The sequence below is a fragment of the Hyperoodon ampullatus genome (assembly GCF_949752795.1).
Source record: "Hyperoodon ampullatus genome assembly, chromosome: 11".
NCBI lineage: Eukaryota > Metazoa > Chordata > Mammalia > Artiodactyla > Ziphiidae > Hyperoodon > Hyperoodon ampullatus.
This window is the reverse complement of record NC_136924.1, coordinates 24099226-24119217: the sequence shown is the minus strand read 5'-3', so window position 1 is coordinate 24119217 and position 19992 is coordinate 24099226. Positions and strand designations below refer to the sequence as shown.

Below are 19992 nucleotides of genomic sequence, written 5' to 3'. Positions count from 1 at the left end.
CAGCACGTAGAACACTGCCTGGACCATAGCAGGAAATAAATACTGGTCAGGACATATAGGTAAGTATTCCTAAATCAAGTCACAAACATGACTATGACAAAAAAGCTAAAAATTGAAAATTACTTTTTGCTCAAAAATACATAAATGCATGAATATAATATTCCTGGTCATTTCAAAGTGAGCAGCGTTGAATTAGTACCATAGACCTAATATTTTTTAAGAACCCTCCCATTAATCTAGCTTCCTCTTTGTTGGTAACAAGCACTATTACAAAACATTATATATTAGGCAGGCTATTGAGGAGTTGTTGGAAAATTCTTGATGCCCATACTTCTTAGAAATTACACATTAAAGTATTTTCTGAAATACATTTTTAAAAAACACTAGTAGGTAGACTAAGTTCTATACTACCTTACTCCTTAAGAGTAGTATGCCTTATATATGGAATTTTAAAAAGTGGTACTGATGAACCTATTGGCAGGGCAGGAATAAAGATGCAGACGTAAAGAACAGACTTGCAGGGGCAGGGAGCTGGGATGAATTGAGAGAGTAGCACTGATGTATACACACTACCAAATGTAAAATGGATGGCTACTGGGAAGCTGCTGCATAGCACAGGGAGATCAGCTCGGTGCTTTGTGACAACCTAGAGGGAGGGGATAGGGAGGGTGGGAGGGAGGCTCAAGAGGGAGGGGATATGGGGATATATGTATATGTATAACTGATTCACTTTGTTGTACAGCAGAAACTAACACAACATTGTAAAGCATTTATACTCCAATAAAGATGTGAAAAAAAAAGTGTAGTATGCTTGAATTATGCAAAAGAAATGAATTCTGACCTGCCTGACTGCAGCAACAGGTGTGTGCACCTGGGGTTTAAGAGGTTGCTGGCTTTTCAACTTCTGTGCTTGCTCCTGTTCTTTTGCCAATTTTTGTTTTTCTTCAAGTGTAAGTGATGCCTGAAAACAAAACAAAACCAAAAAAAATCAACTGACAACTTTCATAATTCCATTTGTAAAACAGAAGATTTCTTTTCGGTATGTCTGACAATACCAAGTAGTTTACAAACTACTCCTGTATTGGTGATTGCCACAGCGTAAGTTATACTTTGAATTATGATAAGATTTAACTTTAGGTAGAAACTCACAAGTTCCATGCTAAACTATTTCCAGTATGAAAATAATAATAAAATTATTATTTTAAAACCATTCATTAGAATCACCTTTTCCCAGACAATGAGAATATGATTAGGTGATATCATTTTTATAAAATTAGGAGATTCTAGCTCACTCTAAAAATATTTCAGAAACTCATCAAAAAGCTAAGTAAAAAGGAAACAACTTTTTTTTTTTAACGTGAACAATTTCTTTCACTGCTAATGTCTGCATCAAATTCAACATCTGTCTCTTTCTTATATCAACTTTGCCAACCTATAAGCTCGCAGTATGTACTCTTAACAAATTTTGTAAACCACAATGTCTAGTAGTTCCTTGGCTCTCCACATACAGGTACTCATATCTGTTGAATAAACAGAAGAAAACTGCCCTCAGCAGAAATTCAAAACTGACATATTTTTTATATCAGATGCTAACCAACATTTCAATTGGAAAGTATCATTTTAAAGTTTGTTATTCAAAATCAGAATCAGAGAAGAGACACTGTAGAATTTATCAAGGGATGTGACCGGCAAAGTACAGTAGAAAGGACAAAGAAGTCAGGCAACCTAGAAATGTTACCAACATGGGAGACTGAATAATAAAGGAAGTTAAAAATCTTAAGCACGTTTATTCTCAACATGAGTCAGGTCATGCATGACCCACTGATAACTTTTAAATTTCATAAAGATAATTAAAGAATGTTTCTTATTAAGCTAAATAGTATTTCCCAACAAAAATCTGTGGTTTTAGAAGTTATATAATATAAATACGAGTACTAAAAGAACAGTAAAAACACTTACTCTTTTATGTTTATTCTGTAACCCATCCTCTTTATTTTCTGATTCACCACCAGTTAGAAGGTCTGCTCCAATGTTGTTAAAGACTTTGTCAATATGCTGAAATATAAAATGTCAACCAGCTGAATGACGCACAAGATTGTGATTTTACTGCTTAAAGATCAGAGGCCCCCGAAATGGAGCACACTATCATGCATTTTTTTTCAAAAATTATAACAATCTAAGTATCTTCTTACCTGAGACCCAACATTTGTAACTTTTGTCTCCTCAGAAGCATTCATTTGATTTCCTATATCCAAAGATCTGTAAGAGAGAGCTGAGTTATGACAAAGCAATAAAAAGAAATGTATGTTTTAAAAATACTTGTACTAAAAATAGTTCGTCCACATGGAATTTACTACAATCTAAACAAACTGCAACTTCAATTCTTTAAGGAGAGTCATAATCTTTTTCGTTATTTACTACTTAATTAATGTCTGCTTGCCCCCAAAACGAACATTTGTACACATGTCTTTTTTTTAAAGCTCAGCATTTGAGATTTACTGGAGAACTTAGTGTCATAAAATCAGGCAAGCATGGTTCTTACCATAGGAGAGTTTACAGCTCACTGAGAGACAAGATATGATATGAGAACTTAATGTGATTAAGTTCAGAATCTGTGATTCTAACAATAAATGCTATAATCACTGAATAAGTGATGTGGACAAGATCTATGCCTTGAAAAACAGGTAAGATATAGACAGGAAGGAGAAAAAGAGAAGGTTCATTTACACCTCAAGTATAAATAATAGAAAATTTCTCTCTGTTGTAATTTTTAAAGATCATTTTCCAGAGTTCCTAAGTTAATATAGTCAATCCATTAAACATAATAAATATATACATCACAGAATACTTAGTGCATACAAAGGGCTATTTCACATCATTCTACACCCTGTGTATTTATTTCCATAAAGCCTTCATCTTACACTGGAGCAGAACCTAAAATGTTTCTTTTGGGGGACTTGGCTCATGATTGATATCAATTTTACTGATTTTCAGATGTCTTTGACTCAGGATTAAACTTTAACAGGCATCCTAAAATCATGTTTTGCCTCTGGAGCAAAGAATATAGTGGAGATTTGATCATAAAAACTGGCATTTTCCACTGAATAATTTTTACCCTTCCCCTCTTCCTTTGAATACTAATATTTTGCAAATAACTTAGAAAATCCTCCCTAAAAACAAACAAAAAAAGAGGTACAAGCTGTGGTACTACATATGGAATGAATTCTCTATAAATGTTTCTGGGGTTAGAGAAAAAAGAAGGAGAAATCAAAACACCAGGATTTCACAGATTTGAAAAATATTTTTAAGTGGTGCTCTTGGCAATCAGCACCCTGAGTTTACAATGCCAGTAGCTAATGTGACAAGAGATTTTCTTAGAAACAGAATTTTCTTTATGTAGAGAAAATGCTAGGGTTACATCCTATTATGCTTCTGTATTTCAGAAATGACATCAGATTTTCAACAACATTCTATTTAAACTCAGTACAACTTAATATGTTGGAAAATTTTTATATGCTTTACATAGAGTCAAATTGAAATCCTTCAATTTTTCTAGTCCGTATTCTAGAAAATCAACCATGACATAACTTTAATGTCATTCCTGGACCATGTGCAATTCATATGCAACCTACTTACTTCTGCTGTTCTTGCATTATATGAAGTTGCTCCAGTTTAGTCTTATGTTCAGACTCCAATCTATTAAGCATCTCTTTTATGACAGAAATGAAGGAATTGAACTGGTGTAATAAGAAATTGATATGGTTATAATGTTTCAAGTTAGCCACAAAGGTAATCTAATAAAATAATTCAACAAGTTATTCATAGTATTCTCTATTTTTATCAGAATATGACCCACTCATAGCACTGATGACATAAGAATAGTATATTTTAGCTCAATATATCATAGCAAGCTTTTACAGTATCTCTGTATGGTGGTGATATAGTTGATGAGACTTTTAAGTTCCAGAAAACATGTTCTCAATAAGTTTTACACCCTGAGTTGCCAAACAGCTATTATTCAGCAGTCTTATATAAATTCAACTCCAGCAGTTATTACATATTGATTTTTCTAGGCTAATCCAAAAATGACTATCTAAATTTTTGCATATCTGAAAACAATCTGCTTAATAATGCATAAAAAATTACTCTTTATTCAGATCATTATAAAAATGACGTTTGGGGCTTCCCTGGTGTCGCAGTGGTTGAGAGCCCGCCTGCCAATGCAGGGGACACATCGGTTCGTGCCCTGGTCCAGGAAGATCCCACATGCCGTGAGGGAGCTGGGCCCGTGAGCCATGGCCGCAGAGCCTGTGCGTCCGGAGCCTATGCTCCGCAACGGGAGAGGCCACAACAGTGAGAGGCCCGCGTACCGCAAAAAAAAAGAAAAAAAAATGACGATTGGCTAAAATAAGCCTGTTTTCTAAAAAGTTAGTAGAAATATTAAATATACATAATCTAACTTCCAAATAATTAAAATTCATAAAGTATATCTAATTTAAAGTTAAACATAGTTTAAGCTTTGGTTAAACTTTAAATAATAATTTTTAATTAATTAATTTGTTTGTTTGTTTTTGGCTGCATTGGGTCTTCGTTGCTGCACGCGGGCTTTCTCTAGTTGCGGTGAGCAGGGCCTACTCTTCATTGCAGTGCGCAGTCTTCTCATTGTGGTGGCTTCTCTTGTTGCGGAGCACGGGCTCTAGGTGCGCAGGCTTTGGTAGTTGTGGCTCGCGGGCTCTAGAGCGCAGGCTCAGTAGTTGTGGCTCACGGGCTTAGCTGCTCCCCGGCATGTGGGATCTTCCCAGGCCAGGGCTCAAACTCGTGTCCCCTGCATTGGCAGGTGGATTCTTAACCACTGCACCACCAGGGAAGTCCCTAGTTAAATAATTTTTATGGTACTTTAGGATCATCATAAACAATTTATTTTAATAATACCACATATTACAGGAAGACTCTAGAAACTGCTTTCTTCCCCTCCCCAAATCTTACAACTACGTCTTTGGGCTGGGTGCTTATAAATACACTATTTTATTAATCCTCACAACTCTTCAAAGTAAATTTATTAATATTTCTATTTTATAAATATGGGAACTCAGGCTCAGCAAGAGAGAAAGCAACTTACTCAGAAATACTAAATAACTTATATGGCAGAATTAGAATTCATACTAAGTCTGTCTCCAAAGCTTGTACTCTTTTCTACTACATTATGCTGTCTCTCAACCATGCTCTATCATCCATTTATCCTCTGCCTGACCATAAGAGTAACAAAAGGCATATTTCCTTAGCTGTTTACCATGACTGACTCTTTGCTGATTAGTTTTTTTAACTTTTTAACAAAATATAACATACACAGAAAAGTATACATATAAGTGCACATCTCAAAAAATTCACAAACTGAATTTAACCAGTAGCCAGAAAAAGAACAGAACATTGGCAGCACCCCAGAAGCTTCCTCGTGCCCCCTTCTAGTCATTTCCTACCCTCCCTCGCCATATGACAAAACACTATTCTGACTTCTAGCAGTGTAGTTTTAACCGTCTTTGTGTTTCATATAAATGGAATCATTCAGTAGATCCTCTTCTGTGTCTGGCTTCATTTGCTCAACATGTTTGTGAGATTCATCTATACTGTTGCAGCATTAACATAGTAGGCCTGCACTGCTATCCTTGGAAAAGCCTGCTTGCAAGTTTGGCCCTTGGCTGGTGTCCAGGAACTCAGATTTTGGGAGGTTCCCACCATTAACTGATAATAGTGGCTCACTGTGCCTAACTGGAATTTGAGTACCAGGCAGGGGGTGCTACTTGATCAGCCCCCAATAAAAATTCCAAGCACCGAGTCTCCAATGAGCTTCTCTGGCTGGCAATATTTCAGACACACTGTCACAAGTCATTACCCAGGAAATTAAGCACATTCTGTGTGACTCCACCAAAAGATGACTCTGGAAGCTTGAGCCTGGTTTCCCCCAGACTTTGCCCCATGAACCTTCTCCCTTCACTGATTTTGCTTTATATTCTTTCACCATAACAAATCATAGCTGTGAGTACAACCATTGGCTGAGGCCTGAGTCCTCCTGGTGAATCACTGAATCTGGGGGTGGACATAGGAACCGTCCCCCAACAGAAGTTGTGATTGTGTTTGGATCGCTGCATGGTATTTGCTCTTTTTTTAATCAAATGCTAAAAATGTATTTTCCTAAGTTACTTTATCTTTTTCACATAATGTATAATATACTTAGATTATTTTAAATCAGAACTGACAGAAGAGGGCAGTCTTGAATTAGGAACCCTGTCCATGAAATGAATAGGAAAGCAGACCACATCCATGCTAACTATTGTAAAATACCAGATGATATGAATCTAAATATTTCTGCTGATGAAAATAGGTCCCCCCAAAAAATCAACCATAAAGCTGAAGAAAACTAACACACTTCAAATGTAATTATATATCCTAAAATAAGCATTTGAGAATATTTTAAAACACCCTAAATCATATATATGAGAACTAAGAACAGAAATGACCAAAAGTTGAAGACTATCTTAGGCATGTTATCATTCTATTTTTCCCCAATATTCATCCTCCCTTTTTGCCAATCCTAATTTCAACCCTGCCATCCAAGATATGAAGAAATTATCAAGACAAAAACTGAAACCTAAGGACACAAACCTTCAGGGGCTTACCCCACCACTTCAAATGAAATTTTGGATCTGATTAATTTTACAAATTTCTCTAATTTGAAAATTCCATTCACTCAGCACTCTCCCCTATGCCAAAAGCTCTCTTGCTTAACTCTCAGCTTTCTGCTTCCTTCATTGCTCTAATTCACTTTTAGTCCTTAATTCCAAACCTTGCCAGCCTATCCATTTCCGACACTCTCAGTTAAACAGTAACCCTTCCCCATCTTTTCCATTATACATCATTAAACATTAGTTTTATGGTGAACAAAATGCCTTGTCATTACTCTGTACCTCAAATTTTCTCTCAATTCAATAAAAATTTTTGTTTCTGGCACTGTACTAAGTACTGGGGATGTAATGAAGAATAAGCTATAACAACCAGCCTTCTGGGAAAGTCAGACACACAAGTATATAGCTATGACAACTACAGTGATAGAGGTATGCAGAGGTCATTCTATAATAACCTTTGAGTACATAGTCCCTTTGCTCAAACATTTACCACATCTTGAAAGTTCAAATACCTAAATGAGATGAGCATTTAAAGTCTGCCTATTGTAGGGCTTTCACTATCGTGGCCCAGGTTCAGTCTCTGGTGGGGGAACTGAGATCCTGCAAGCTGCATGGCATGGCCAAAATAAAATAAAATAAAACGAAAGTCTACCTATTCTAGTCTCAATTTATCTTAATATCATCACTCCCTGATTATATTATAGGTATCTCTCAAACTGTATTATTCATTCCCTGTGGCAGATAGACTCTAAAATGGTCCCAATTATCTCCTCATTCTGCTACTCTGTCTTTGTGTAATCCCCTACCTTCAAACATGGGCAGGACCTGTGACTTGCTTGTAACCAACAGAATATGGCAAAGGTAATGGGATGGCATTTCCTTGACTACATTATAAGAGACTATAACTTCCATCTTTCTAGCAGACTCTTTCTGGCTTTGATGAAACCAGATGATGCCGTGTTGGAGGCCCATGAAACAAGAAATTCACAGTGGCAACCAGCTAACAGAAAGCAACAAAGTGAGGCCTTTGGTTCAAGAGTCTGAAAGGAATTTAATCCTGCCAATGACCATTGAGTGAGCTTAGAAACAGATCCTCCCCCAGCTGAGCATTCAGATGAGACCTCAGTCTTTGACTGCAGCATTGTAAGGAACTCTGAGCAGAGCATCATGCCCTGGCTTGGCTGACCCACAGAAACTGTGAGATAATAAATCTACGTTGTTTTAAACCTGCAAGTTGTGGTGATTTGTGAGGTAGCAATAAATAATGAATACACAGCCCAGACATATTTTTTTCCCTTTGTTCATGTCAATTTCACAGTCCCAAATTTGAAGTAGTCCCCAATCCTACACATCTTTCAAAATTGTGCTCATTTACTATCTCCCAATTAGGCCTCCAATAATCCATCCTTCCAACTCACATACTGCTTACTTTGAACCCACAAACTTTCTTCATTCATCTCTTTGGCATATTTTTCCTTGTTTTACCAATTTATACGTAATATATTTATACATTCAATGCCAAGAAAACAGTAAGCTGAATAAATTGAATAAAGCACAAAACTACTCCTACCTGATTGAGATTAAGATTGTTTTCAATACTCAGGGGAATCAGATGAGGCAATACTTTTCCAGCCAACTGCTCTTTGGTGATTCCCAACTTCTTATGAGTAAAAGTACATTTGTAAATACCTGACAGAAAAAAGTAAGACAAATGTTATAATTCAGTACCACAAATCAATAGAAATCAGAAAAACTGTGTATCTATATTAAATCTCTTGATAATCAGTATAGTTACAAATTTTTCCTTATCAATGCTTAGAAGAAGGATGCTCTTATATATGAATCAGAATGATTTCAGTGTTACTGTCAGTTTAGATTTAACGTACCATGACACATTTATCCTGTATTCTTTTGGTTTTAAGAACGCATTTAATGATAGTATAAAATTAAAAGTCTATCAGAACTAGATACAGTTCTTACAGTGCAGCAGTAAGGCTACAGAATGTCTCTCGATTCTGAACACATCTAAATATATATTTCAGACATCTCATTCAAACTTGAGACATCTATTTAAAGTGTCTAAGTATAGGTCCTATACCTTTATTCACTTCTTTAACGAATCAGACTCAACATCTCTGAACTTTAATAATTTAAGTCAACTCCACACAGTCCTTCCCTGTTGTCTTACCTATTTACTCAACTTTCAGGACCCTGCTTGATACACCTATTGCACAAAGCCTTCATTTGGTAAACTGAGCACGTTTGCTCCTCATTCTCTGAATGCTTTTGTGTTATAAGTGTTTTGTATAGAATCCAAAGCTTTAGAACACACCATCTCCTGTTATTCTGCTGTTAATGCACACTTCACTTACATACTCAAAGAATAACTTTGAGGGCCCATTAAATGCTTATTTGCAGGGCACTATGCTCATTACTTTCCCTTCAGTTGGTCTCACTGATTCTCACAAAACTCCTAAAATGATATTATTTTTATCCTCATTTGATAGATGAAGAAACTTTTCAAAGTCACTCCAGGAACTGGCATAGCCAGGACTGGGGTTAGGGCTCTTTCCACTACGTCAAACTCCTTCTTAAGAAGACTAATTTCTTTGAGCTCAAAAGTTTCATACCATATCACAAAAGTTCTACGTCTACAGAGGTCCACAACAGATTACTTACTGACCATTTCTACAAATATTTACTGAGGGCTTTCTATAAATCAGGCACTACAGTAGGTAATAAAGATACATGGCTGAATAACATAGTTTTTCTTCAAAACTAACAAAGAACTTCAAGTTTAGTAACTTGTTAATGTTTCTGTGATTCCACAGCTAGGTCTATCTCTATTAGTGCAGCAGACCCTGAACATTTTCAGATTGGGCTTTAACTATTTATAGGCAATTTCAGAGTTTTTTTTACAGAGTGATTTATAATTATGCTGATGGAATAGAATGTGCTGTAAGGCCAATAATGCTTCATCGGCACATCATTTAGCAGTGAAAAATATTTGTTCAGACTTAAACATATCTAAATTAAAAACCAGTTCTACCAGTTATCAGCTGTATAACCTTGAATAACTTACCTCACCCATCTGAGCCTCAGTTTCCTTACCGTAAAACAGAAATAACAGTACCTATCTCATTGGATTTTGAAGAGGACAAAATAAGGTAATGCAGAGAAAAGACTCAGCACGGTGCCTCTTACAAATCAGGTACCAAATAAACAACAGGTATTACTATTAAGACTGGTATCATTTTTGTGTATGGTGTTAGGGAGTGATCTAAACTCATACTTTAACATGTACCTGTCCAGTTTTCCCAGCACCACTTACTGAAGAGGCTCAGACCTACTAGAGAATGGACTTGAGGATATGGGGAGGGGGAAGGGTAAGCTGTGACAAAGCGAGAGAGAGGCATGGACATATATACACTACCAAACGTAAGGTAGATAGCTAGTGGGAAGCAGCCACATAGCATAGGGAGATCAGCTCGGTGCTTTGTGACCACCTGTAGGGGTGGGATAGGGAGGGTGGGAGGGAGGGAGAAGCAAGAGGGAAGAGATATGGGAACATATGTGTGTGTATAACTGATTCACTATGTTATAAAGCAGAAGCTAACACACCATTGTGAAGCAATTATACTCCAATAAAGATGTAAAAAAAAAAAAAAGACTGGTATCAGCATTTCACATAGTTTTGTTTGCCTCTCTTATTTAGTACCATTTTATAGAGAAAACTACATGCTATCATGATATATGTGAAGCCAGGATTCCTAAATACCTTACTCCTTTATAAATGTCAAGTCCTACCACTTTTGCTAAAATTAACACAAAGAAAAGTTGTATCATGGCATTTACCCCATCATTCTTCAGTTACTGAATGCTATATACATGAAAAGAGTACAAAATGGTTTTATAGATAGAAAAGTTTACTTGCATAACTGTAAGACAATAAAGTAGCATCAAATGACATTAAGTTTTCAGCTACCTAAAATTCCCATGAGGACCGCAGGTTCCTTGGATGGAATTTGTTGTAAGAACGGCAGAATATCATCAAGTACAAACCACTTATCCAAGTATTCCAAAATCTTTCCTAAGCACACTAATGAATTTACACGTACCTATTAAAAGAGGTAAACTGAATTAGTCATTTAAAGTCTTTGCAATCTAGACCAAAATATTTTAAGTATGAGTATAATCTTCATATAGGTATATGTTAAAACCTCAAGAATAAAAGTAGGTTTAAAAGCTCTCGTCCTTTATTAATATAGAAAATTCACATATTTATAAATTCTCCTGACTTGTTTCAGAAAGAACCTTTGATTGCTTTGCCAGGATACTAGATAGCTAAAGGTAAGGAATGATTTTAATTTTATATCTTTTTAAATAAAGTAATTAGGATTTGAAAAGCTTTATTACACATTTGTTTGCTAAGAATATTTCCTTGGGGTCATTTGAATTATAAAAAAGGACTTGGGCTTCCCTGGTGGCGCAGTGGTTGAGAGTCCGCCTGCCGATGCAGGGGACACGGGTTCGTGCCCCGTCCAGGAGGATCCCGCATGCCGCGGAGCGGCTGGGCCCGTGAGCCATGGCCGCTGAGCCTGCGCGTCTGGAGCCTCTGCTCTGCAACGGGAGAGGCCACAGCAGCGAGAGGCCCGCGTACCGCAAAAAAAAAAAAAAAAGGACTAAATTTTCCCACCAAGTGATTAATTTTACTGGGCTTCCAGTATTTTTCTCTAATTCAGGTTCAAGTCATTCTTAAACTAAATGTTTTAACAACATGTGAAAAGTATATTTGTCCTACATAAAGTTTTGTATTTCTAAATATATCTTTAATACAGTTACTAAAACCTGATATTTAGGAGCTCTTTTATCACAGTTCTATCAATTGTGATATCTATATTCTCTTGACTATTTTGATAAATATTTCACACCCGACTTTTTTAGCTAGAATTTGTTAAGATAGAATACTTTTAGTCAGGATCATAATATCAATAAAACTATATATATATATTTTTTTAAGTAAACTAAGAAAAGCAGAAAACAATTAGTTGGTAAAAAAACCAAAAAGCACCACATTTCTGCAAGAAAGATGGAAAAAAAAAACTGTGGCTTAAAGCAGAAAAGGGTTAAGAAAAAAATTACTCAAATTTTCTACTGAAGCACTCAAAGTTAGGGGATGGGAGTAATGTCAGGAATGGAATACTGTAAAATTATATAGCAGGGAAAACTACGGCTATTGCTCACTTTCATAGTACTATATATAGTCTACTTATAGCCATGACAAAATATATGAACAAACTATAAAAAGGTTATTAAACAATAAGAAAATTATTTAAGCCAATGAGGCGTGAAAGAAAAAAATTAATATGCGATTACTTACAGCAAGGGAAGACGTTTGTAGACATGCATTTTTAATTCTTGGTATCAAGGCATTTTTCATGGATGGGTACTCTATAAGATTTGCAAAGGTTGGAATGATGTTTAGACAGAGTTCCTATTAAGAAAATAAATCGGATCAATCTTAGAGAAAGGCTCTCTCACATACTAAAAAACATTTTGCATTTGCATGGCTAATTTGTCACATAGCTTGAAATAAACTTTTATGTATGGTATATCATTTAATCTTTTCAACAACTGTTTGAAAGAAAAATACTTATTATCAATTTTGAATTTTACAGATGAGGAAACAGGCTCAGAAGACCTTGCTCAAATTCACGCTAGGTCATATAACTAGCATATATACCAAAATTCCCTGATCGCATTCCCAGTTTCTTTCCCTGATAACACAATTAATTCTTCATTCATTTTTAGAAATAGGAACATCTAAAAAAAAAGTAACATCTAAGTTTTGCTACCTTTCACAACAAGGGAAAAATCAAGTACAAAGTCACGTAAAACTATTCCTCTTAAATAAGGAATTTCTTAGCTGTTACATATATCCATATGATGGATATAATACAAACATTTTAAAATAATTTTCAAAGACTGTTTAACAATATCAAGGATAAAATGCAATAAGATACTATCATATAATCCCATTTTTTAAATCTGTCTACAGGCTTAGGGAAAAAAACTGGAAGGATATATCTGGGAATATTAACTGTGGGCATCTCTGACAGAGGATTTTAATTTCCTTTATATTTTTAACTATTTCTAAATTCTGAAACTAAAGCCAATATAAATGACAGAAACAGGAAAAGTTACTTAAAACATTCTTGTTAACTTAATGCCATGCCATAGTGTAAATGACTGGAACTGGGAACTTCAAGGATAACAGAAGAAAGGGGGGATGATGGAGGATTAAATGAGATAAAAAAAGAACAGGAAATGGCTTGAGAAATAACTGGTTGAAGAACCTAATCTCAGATACCTTATAAGGCAGAATGATCCTTGTAGGAAAGCAAAAAAGAGATTACTGAAGAAAATGGGGGTATAAATGTATATCAGGGAAGGAGTTATTGACGATATTTGGTAAACTTAAAGACATTCATTTATGGTTAGCAGATAGAAATGAATCATCCACTAAAAATCTGTTATCAGTATACTGGCAAGTATTTTATTTGCTTTAACTTATCCCCAGACTTCCAAAAGGCAGATAGAAAGAAAAGAGTTAATATTAATATCTATTCAGAAGTATAATAATTAAGTAGGTGATATAACTTGAGGATAATAAATACAAACTACATTTAAGGGACTATTTTCCACAGATGGTAGAGAATGAGCAAGGATGAGCAGTCAGTGAGATACTGTGCTCCTGTTACCAGAGGGGAACAGGGAAGTTCAGCCCTTAATTGATATCAGAGTGACAGAGAGAGAGAGACTGATGCACACATGCACTACGCCATATAATCCAGCAGTAGGTTACAGAGAGGGAAATCTTAAATTATGTCTAAATCACTTGGCTAGAGGAGGGGAGAACCATAGGAGGAGACAGAGTAAAGAAACTAAGAACAGGAGATTGAAAAAAACAAAACAAAACAAAAGGAAGTACAATTAGCATATTCTCAGGAACTTCTGCCTATTATTTTCTACTTTCTCTGTAACTGGTGGTGGGGAGGGGAGAATGAAAACATATTCTACGTTTATTTAAAGATAAATAATTTTAAAAACTGGTTCTCATATACATTTCTATTAATGCCTCTAATGACCCTAACTTTTGTTAACGACCTTCTACTTTTCCAAATGCTTTTCTAAACTCTCTTTAGCCTCTTAAATAGTTCTAATCAAACTTCAATTTAAAAATACCATTCCAAAAATTAATCTCAGAAGTTACCTCCTAGTCTTCTAACTTGCATGAAGCTTGAGGAAAAGATTTTTGTTTCTTGCTCTTGCTCTCTCTCCCAAAGCTTAGATAGGCTTTAACTTTATCAGACTCTTACCAAGCAATGTTGATACTAGTTAATTGGACTGGTGACTAAACACTTATATTGAATGATATCAGAAATGCTAGTTTCTAAAACTTGGCAAAGCGCACAACTCAATTTGAATTATGTATTAACTATTTTAATAAAATACTTGCTGGTAACTTATTGGCCAAATTAACCCCCTTAGGATCACTTGATCCTCCCTCTCCTCCCTAATTTCACTGAATATAAAACCAGGTTGACTACACAGGGCCTCTGGGAATGTTTCAAGAAGCTATAATTCACAATTCCTTTGGAAAGCACTTAAAAGTAATAGTAAGTACCTTCCCCAATCATTCCACGTCATTTGGACAAAGGCAGCAAGAGATGACGTTATAAGGAAAATTTTTAACATCAACTTCACAACTTGGAATAAAAGAAAACTTAGATAAGGACTGAAATGAGTCAAACAAGTGACCTTATATGTGTGGTATTAGGTTCACATTTAAAAAAAAAAAAAGCTTTGGTCAATAACTTATAAAAAGTAAAATTCTGGGCTTCCCTGGTGGCGCAGTGGTTGAGAGTCCACCTGCCGATGCAGGGGACACGGATTCGTGCCCCGGTCCGGGAAGATCCCACATGCCGCGGAGCAGCTGGGCCCGTGAGCCATGGCCGCTGGGCCTGCGCGTCCGGAGCCTGTGCTCCGCAACGGAAGAGGCCACAGCGGTGAGAGGCCCGCATGCCGCAAAAAAAAAAAAAAAAAAAAGTAAAATTCTTTGTTTTTCTTTACTAGAATCTTTGCACTGGTGAAGAGACCATAAACTTTTAAATATGACACCTTTTATGCAGTGAGATGTTCTTAACATAAGTATTTATTTTCCAAAGTGAGGAAAAAAAGCTCAAACTAAATTATACTTTTAATAGCAATCCAAAAAATTTTTTCCAGATAACCCAACCAATATTTTAGTAGCAAAATTACAGAACTAAAAGTTTGGCAAAGTATGTGATGTTTGGGCTTCCCTGGTGGCGCAGTGGTTGAGAATCCGCCTGCCAATGCAGGGGACACGGGTTCGAGCGCTGGTCCGGGAAGATCCCGCATGCCACGGAGCAACTAAGCCCGTGAGCCATAACTACTGAGCCTGCGCTCTAGAGCCCGTGAGCCACAACTACTGAGCCCACGAGCCACAACTACTGAAGCCCACGCGCCTAGAGCCCGTGCTCTGCAACAAAAGAAGCCACCACAATGAGAAGCCCGCGCACTGCAGCGAAGAGTAGCCCCCGCTCACCACAACTAGAGAAAAGCCCGCATACAGCAACGAAGACCCAACACAGCCAAAAATAAAATAAATAAATTAAAAAAAAAAGTATGTGATGTTTTAACAGCACTTTTGTAACACAAAAGCCTGACTATAAATGCATTAGGGATGGTCACACTAAATTACTATCTGCTTTTCTACCTACCTGCTATACAAATTAACTTCAATGCAAAAGGAACAACATTTCTGAATAGAAGACTGAGTTATCAAACATGAAAGAAAATTATAAGTATGAGAAGTACCTACTTAACACTTTCATAAGAAAAAGGCACATACATCTTTGTCATTTTCATTCATATATTAATTACTCATTTAGGAAGAAGGTATACAGCAATCCAAACTACAACAAATCAAACCTTCTATAATAGTACATTACTGATAAGCAACACATCATTTTACTTTATTTTTTTTTTTTTATTTTTGCGATATGTGGGCCTCTCACTGTTGCGGCCTCTCCCGTTGCGGAGCACACGCTCTGGACGCGCAGGCTCAGCGGCCATGGCTCACGGGCCCAGCCGCTCCGCGGCATGTGGGATCTTCCCGGACTGGGGCACGAACCCGTGTTCCCTGCATCGGCAGGCGGATTCTCAACCACTGAGCCACCAGGGAAGCCCTCATTTTACTTTATTAATACAGGTATTCATCAATTGATTCTTCAAATTAGTTAGGAGTGAACACACTAGTAGTAGTATACGTCATGCAATTCAATGGATTAATATATACTATTGAGCTTTATATTAAAAAAATTATGACAAACTTAAAATGTACTTTACTTCTTTCTTTTGCTTTAAGAATCAAAATCATCATTAAAGGAAAAAAAATTGAGTATTATACCTGGATCTGAATGGAAGGAGCCTCTAGGGCTCTGTAAACCATTGGCAAGACACTGTTCTTTATCTCATCAGGAGGAGTTTTGGTTAGTAGCAAATCCATTTTTTGGAGGAAAATTAACAAAATCTGTGTAGAGAAGGTGAACAATGTATTAAAGTCTAGAATCTTTATGACACTTTATACATGCCAAAATTTAAAGTAGCTTCAAAAGAATAAGTTATGTATTTTGACACTCACCATGTTGCTAGCCTGAAGGCATGGAAGACAAAAACATATAAATCAAGTCTCTTATGTTTCTAGAAGCACTATATTTAACATCTGCTCTCAGTTTAAACATTTAAATAAAGACTAATTTCCTAACTCTCACATATCTTCAGTAATACATCACTCACCCACAAGTACCAACTATCTGCAAAGCTACCAGGTAAAAAAATAAAAGCCTGAGGGCAGCAAAGTCAGATGTCCCAAAGAAGTAAATTCCATCACTAGGCTTCTATAAAGTTCAAGAGAAGAAAAGGTACAGAAATGAAAAGGACTGTCAGGAAAAATTCTAGAAACATTTTCAGTTGTCCCTGATCATTTGTTTGCCACCACATACGTAAGTAATAAGGAACAAACTATCCCTTCTATCCATGCAGAATACTTAGTTTTGTCAAGGCTCAGTTAAAATTTTTCAGAAGGGATTTTTAGCTAGACTACTACTACTACTACTACTACTACTAAGGGAAAAAAAATACAAAGAATTAAGACAAATAAAAGCTCAGATGATAGGTTCCTTAGGATCCTATCTGATGCATAGCTTAGTGAACATGGGACTCCACTCCTTTCCCTCCTGACACCTTGACCATGTTTGGAGAACTCTGCTTCGAAGCCTACAGCTCTCTCACCTGCCCTTTCCTTAAGCAGGGGAACTCCTGTCTTACTACCACAGACTTCCTTCTGTTCCCCTCCTTTCAATGGAAGGACCACAAACAGTCTGTCATAAAACCATTAAATCAGGTAATCAATGGTTTACCAATAAGCTCTTGCCATGTAGTAGCAGAAACTTAATAATATTTACCATGTGCCAGAAAATTTCATTTAATTTCAACAACCCTTTTCACATTTCAGAAATGAGCAAAATAGAAACTTTAAGAGAGTAATGATTTGTCCAAGGAGATGAAGAAGGCGAGATTCTAACCCAGGTATGTGACCTTACTGCTCTCTTAAATCCAAGTCTACCTTGAATCTGGCAAATAAATATTTTAATAGCGTCTATATCAGAGACTAATTAAATTTTCCCTTAACAATACACACACACACATATTATTTCCATGGTGCTGGAAGCATTTCTCCTCTTCTGGTGAAACTATTTATTAGCAATAAAATAAAGAGAAACAACTTGCATAAACCATCTACAAATTAAAGACTCTTGATAACAAAACAAAAAAACAGAAATACTTAAAAGTGCAGGAGAAAAATAAATATTTATTTTCCTAAACCTGTAACTTTCAATAAGGCAATGGGAACAATATAACACATGCAAAATCTCATTACAATTTGTTTTCTGAGACAGTAACTTGTGGAGAGCTACAGACATTTATTTGCAAAGTTCAATTATAATTTTAGGAATGGTTCACTTCAAACATATGCAAAATAGCTTCTGACTAATGGAAAAGAAAGTCTCTCACACTTACCTCAATTTTGAAAAAGTCAAATATCCTTTCCTTTTCTTTTCAATGATAGTTATCATTGACTAAGACCACTGAATAAACAGGAAAAAAATATCTACATACGTACCTGGATTGGCTCCTGCTGTTTAAAGACAGGGCCAAGTTCAGGTAGAATTAACTTGACATATTCTTCTTTGGTACATTCTTCAGCAATGAGTAGAACATTGGGCAAAACAAAAGGTACCATGTCAGGGTTTACAAATTCTGAAGTCAAACAAGGCAAAATTCTCTGCACAATGACACGCTGAAAGGCAAAAAATGTTTTCATAAAACTAATCTTTATATCAGGTCTTTAGTATTAACATTGAAGTTAAGAGTCTAAAATCTCCAATTCCTTTGGGTAAGGTGACTATATAATTTATAGTTGAAACTGGGACACTTTTGAGAGTAAAATAAGGTGCTATTGCTAATTATGCCAGGACAAAAGATATAACTTGGGAACATCATAGATAAAGGGGGACATATGATTACCCTTCTTTAGGAAATCTTCCCCAATTAGTCTTCACTAATATAGTTCTCCTCTTAATTTCTTCATTACTTATGATTCATACCACACATTGTTAATTGTTGTTTCATGCACATTAACCCTATCTACACTTACTGTAAAGCCCTTGAAAGCAAGGACAATATTTTGTTTCCCATTTATTCTCCACAGCATCTAAGTAAAGGGCTAGACAAACAGTGCATAACCAATGAATATCTGATAGATTAAACACTGGAGATATTTCTGCAAAGGAATTACTAGTTTTCCAGCCAGTGGCTTCTTTAGCAATCACTAATATTTTCAGACCATATTATCCTCACAATTTAATAAGCCAGAAAGGGAGAGTAAAGGAATTGGAGAGACTAGTATCAATACAGCAGTATAACTGCTAGTGAGGCAGTGATTTCCACAATGACAGTTTACGGACTTCTCTTCTGATGTTTAATGTCCAAGTGCTGCCTTTGCATGGGTGGTATCCTTCCAATTTTTTACCCTATTTAATAATTTTTGGACCACCCAAAAAAGGTCCACTAAACTTTTGTGACTTCAGTCTGTAGCCTTTTATAGTCATTTATGTACCCCTGGCAAAAGTTACATTTTTTTTTTGGAAGGGTTATTATAGTAAGTCAAAGTAAATTTTAAATTCTATACTCCTGACTATAATAACAAACTGATCAACAACAAACCTTGGGCAGTTTTGACAGAACCTTTGGCAGTCCTTTGAAAAACTGTGATTTCTGAAGGTTATCTCTTTGGAATAAGGTATCAAAATACTGCAGTGTTACTGCACCAACATCATCAAAGAAGGGAATCTAAAAACAGAGAAACAGAATTATTCTGATAAGTATTAAAGTACTTCTCATATCTGAAACTGACACATTATGATGAAAAAATATTCAGAAACATTTAGCGAAATGCTAAAGACCACTTAATAAAAATTCTAATTATAAAAATAAGAATAAGAAAGTAATAAATTATTTTTCTTTTCAAGGTCAGTTTTTCAGAATCAGTACCTGTGAGTTAGCTGCACAGTTAACATTTTCTTTACATAACTAGTAAAATATTAAAAGATTAAGTAAAATATCTTGAGGGCATAAACAGTACCATTCATTAAAATCCATTGGTTATATGAGTGAATTTGAGGGCTATGAATTCTTGGGGTGTCTAGAACTTCTGCATGCCTAACTGTAACTATTAGGTCTCTTTATGTGAAATCTTAAACTTTATATCAGAGCACTTACCTGCATAAATTGTTTAACTCTTTAAGATTAAAAGAAGATGAATATTTAATACATTCAAGAATACAGATGTTATCTGGGGACTATATCTGATTAAATCTTCAGATGCATTTAATCAACTTTAACTCATTTTTTGTCCCTCCATCTAAGGCAGGAATTCACATGCACTCACCTTTGTCATTTGATCTGCATCTGGTCTTACAGTTGGAGTTACGTTTAACAGTAGTTTTACATGCTCACGGACTTCCTCAGGTATATTTGTAAGTGAACTAGATCCTAAACGACTCAGCTTCAAAAGAGTAATAATGTTAAATATGAATATAAAACATTCAAAAGATACACATTTATACTGTCAATAGTCCATTTAAGAAAACTTTTTGAGGGACTC

The 19992-nt window shown here is 35.8% G+C and overlaps 1 protein-coding gene across 1 annotated transcript in view; it reads right to left on the bottom strand.

Moving 5' to 3' along the window:
* Positions 1-19992, bottom strand: part of SCYL2 (SCY1 like pseudokinase 2) — a gene marked incomplete at its 5' end in the record, with an annotated part of 42616 nt that overhangs the window by 2217 nt on the left and 20407 nt on the right. Inside the window, 12 exons of the mRNA XM_079715633.1 lie at positions 842-961; positions 1960-2055; positions 2193-2259; positions 3637-3737; positions 8251-8369; positions 10666-10798; positions 12061-12174; positions 16174-16296; positions 16408-16419; positions 17950-18126; positions 19053-19178; positions 19777-19893. Coding sequence (XP_079571759.1) covers positions 842-961; positions 1960-2055; positions 2193-2259; positions 3637-3737; positions 8251-8369; positions 10666-10798; positions 12061-12174; positions 16174-16296; positions 16408-16419; positions 17950-18126; positions 19053-19178; positions 19777-19893 — 1305 coding nt within the window. The remainder of the gene's footprint in view (positions 1-841; positions 962-1959; positions 2056-2192; positions 2260-3636; positions 3738-8250; positions 8370-10665; positions 10799-12060; positions 12175-16173; positions 16297-16407; positions 16420-17949; positions 18127-19052; positions 19179-19776; positions 19894-19992) is intronic.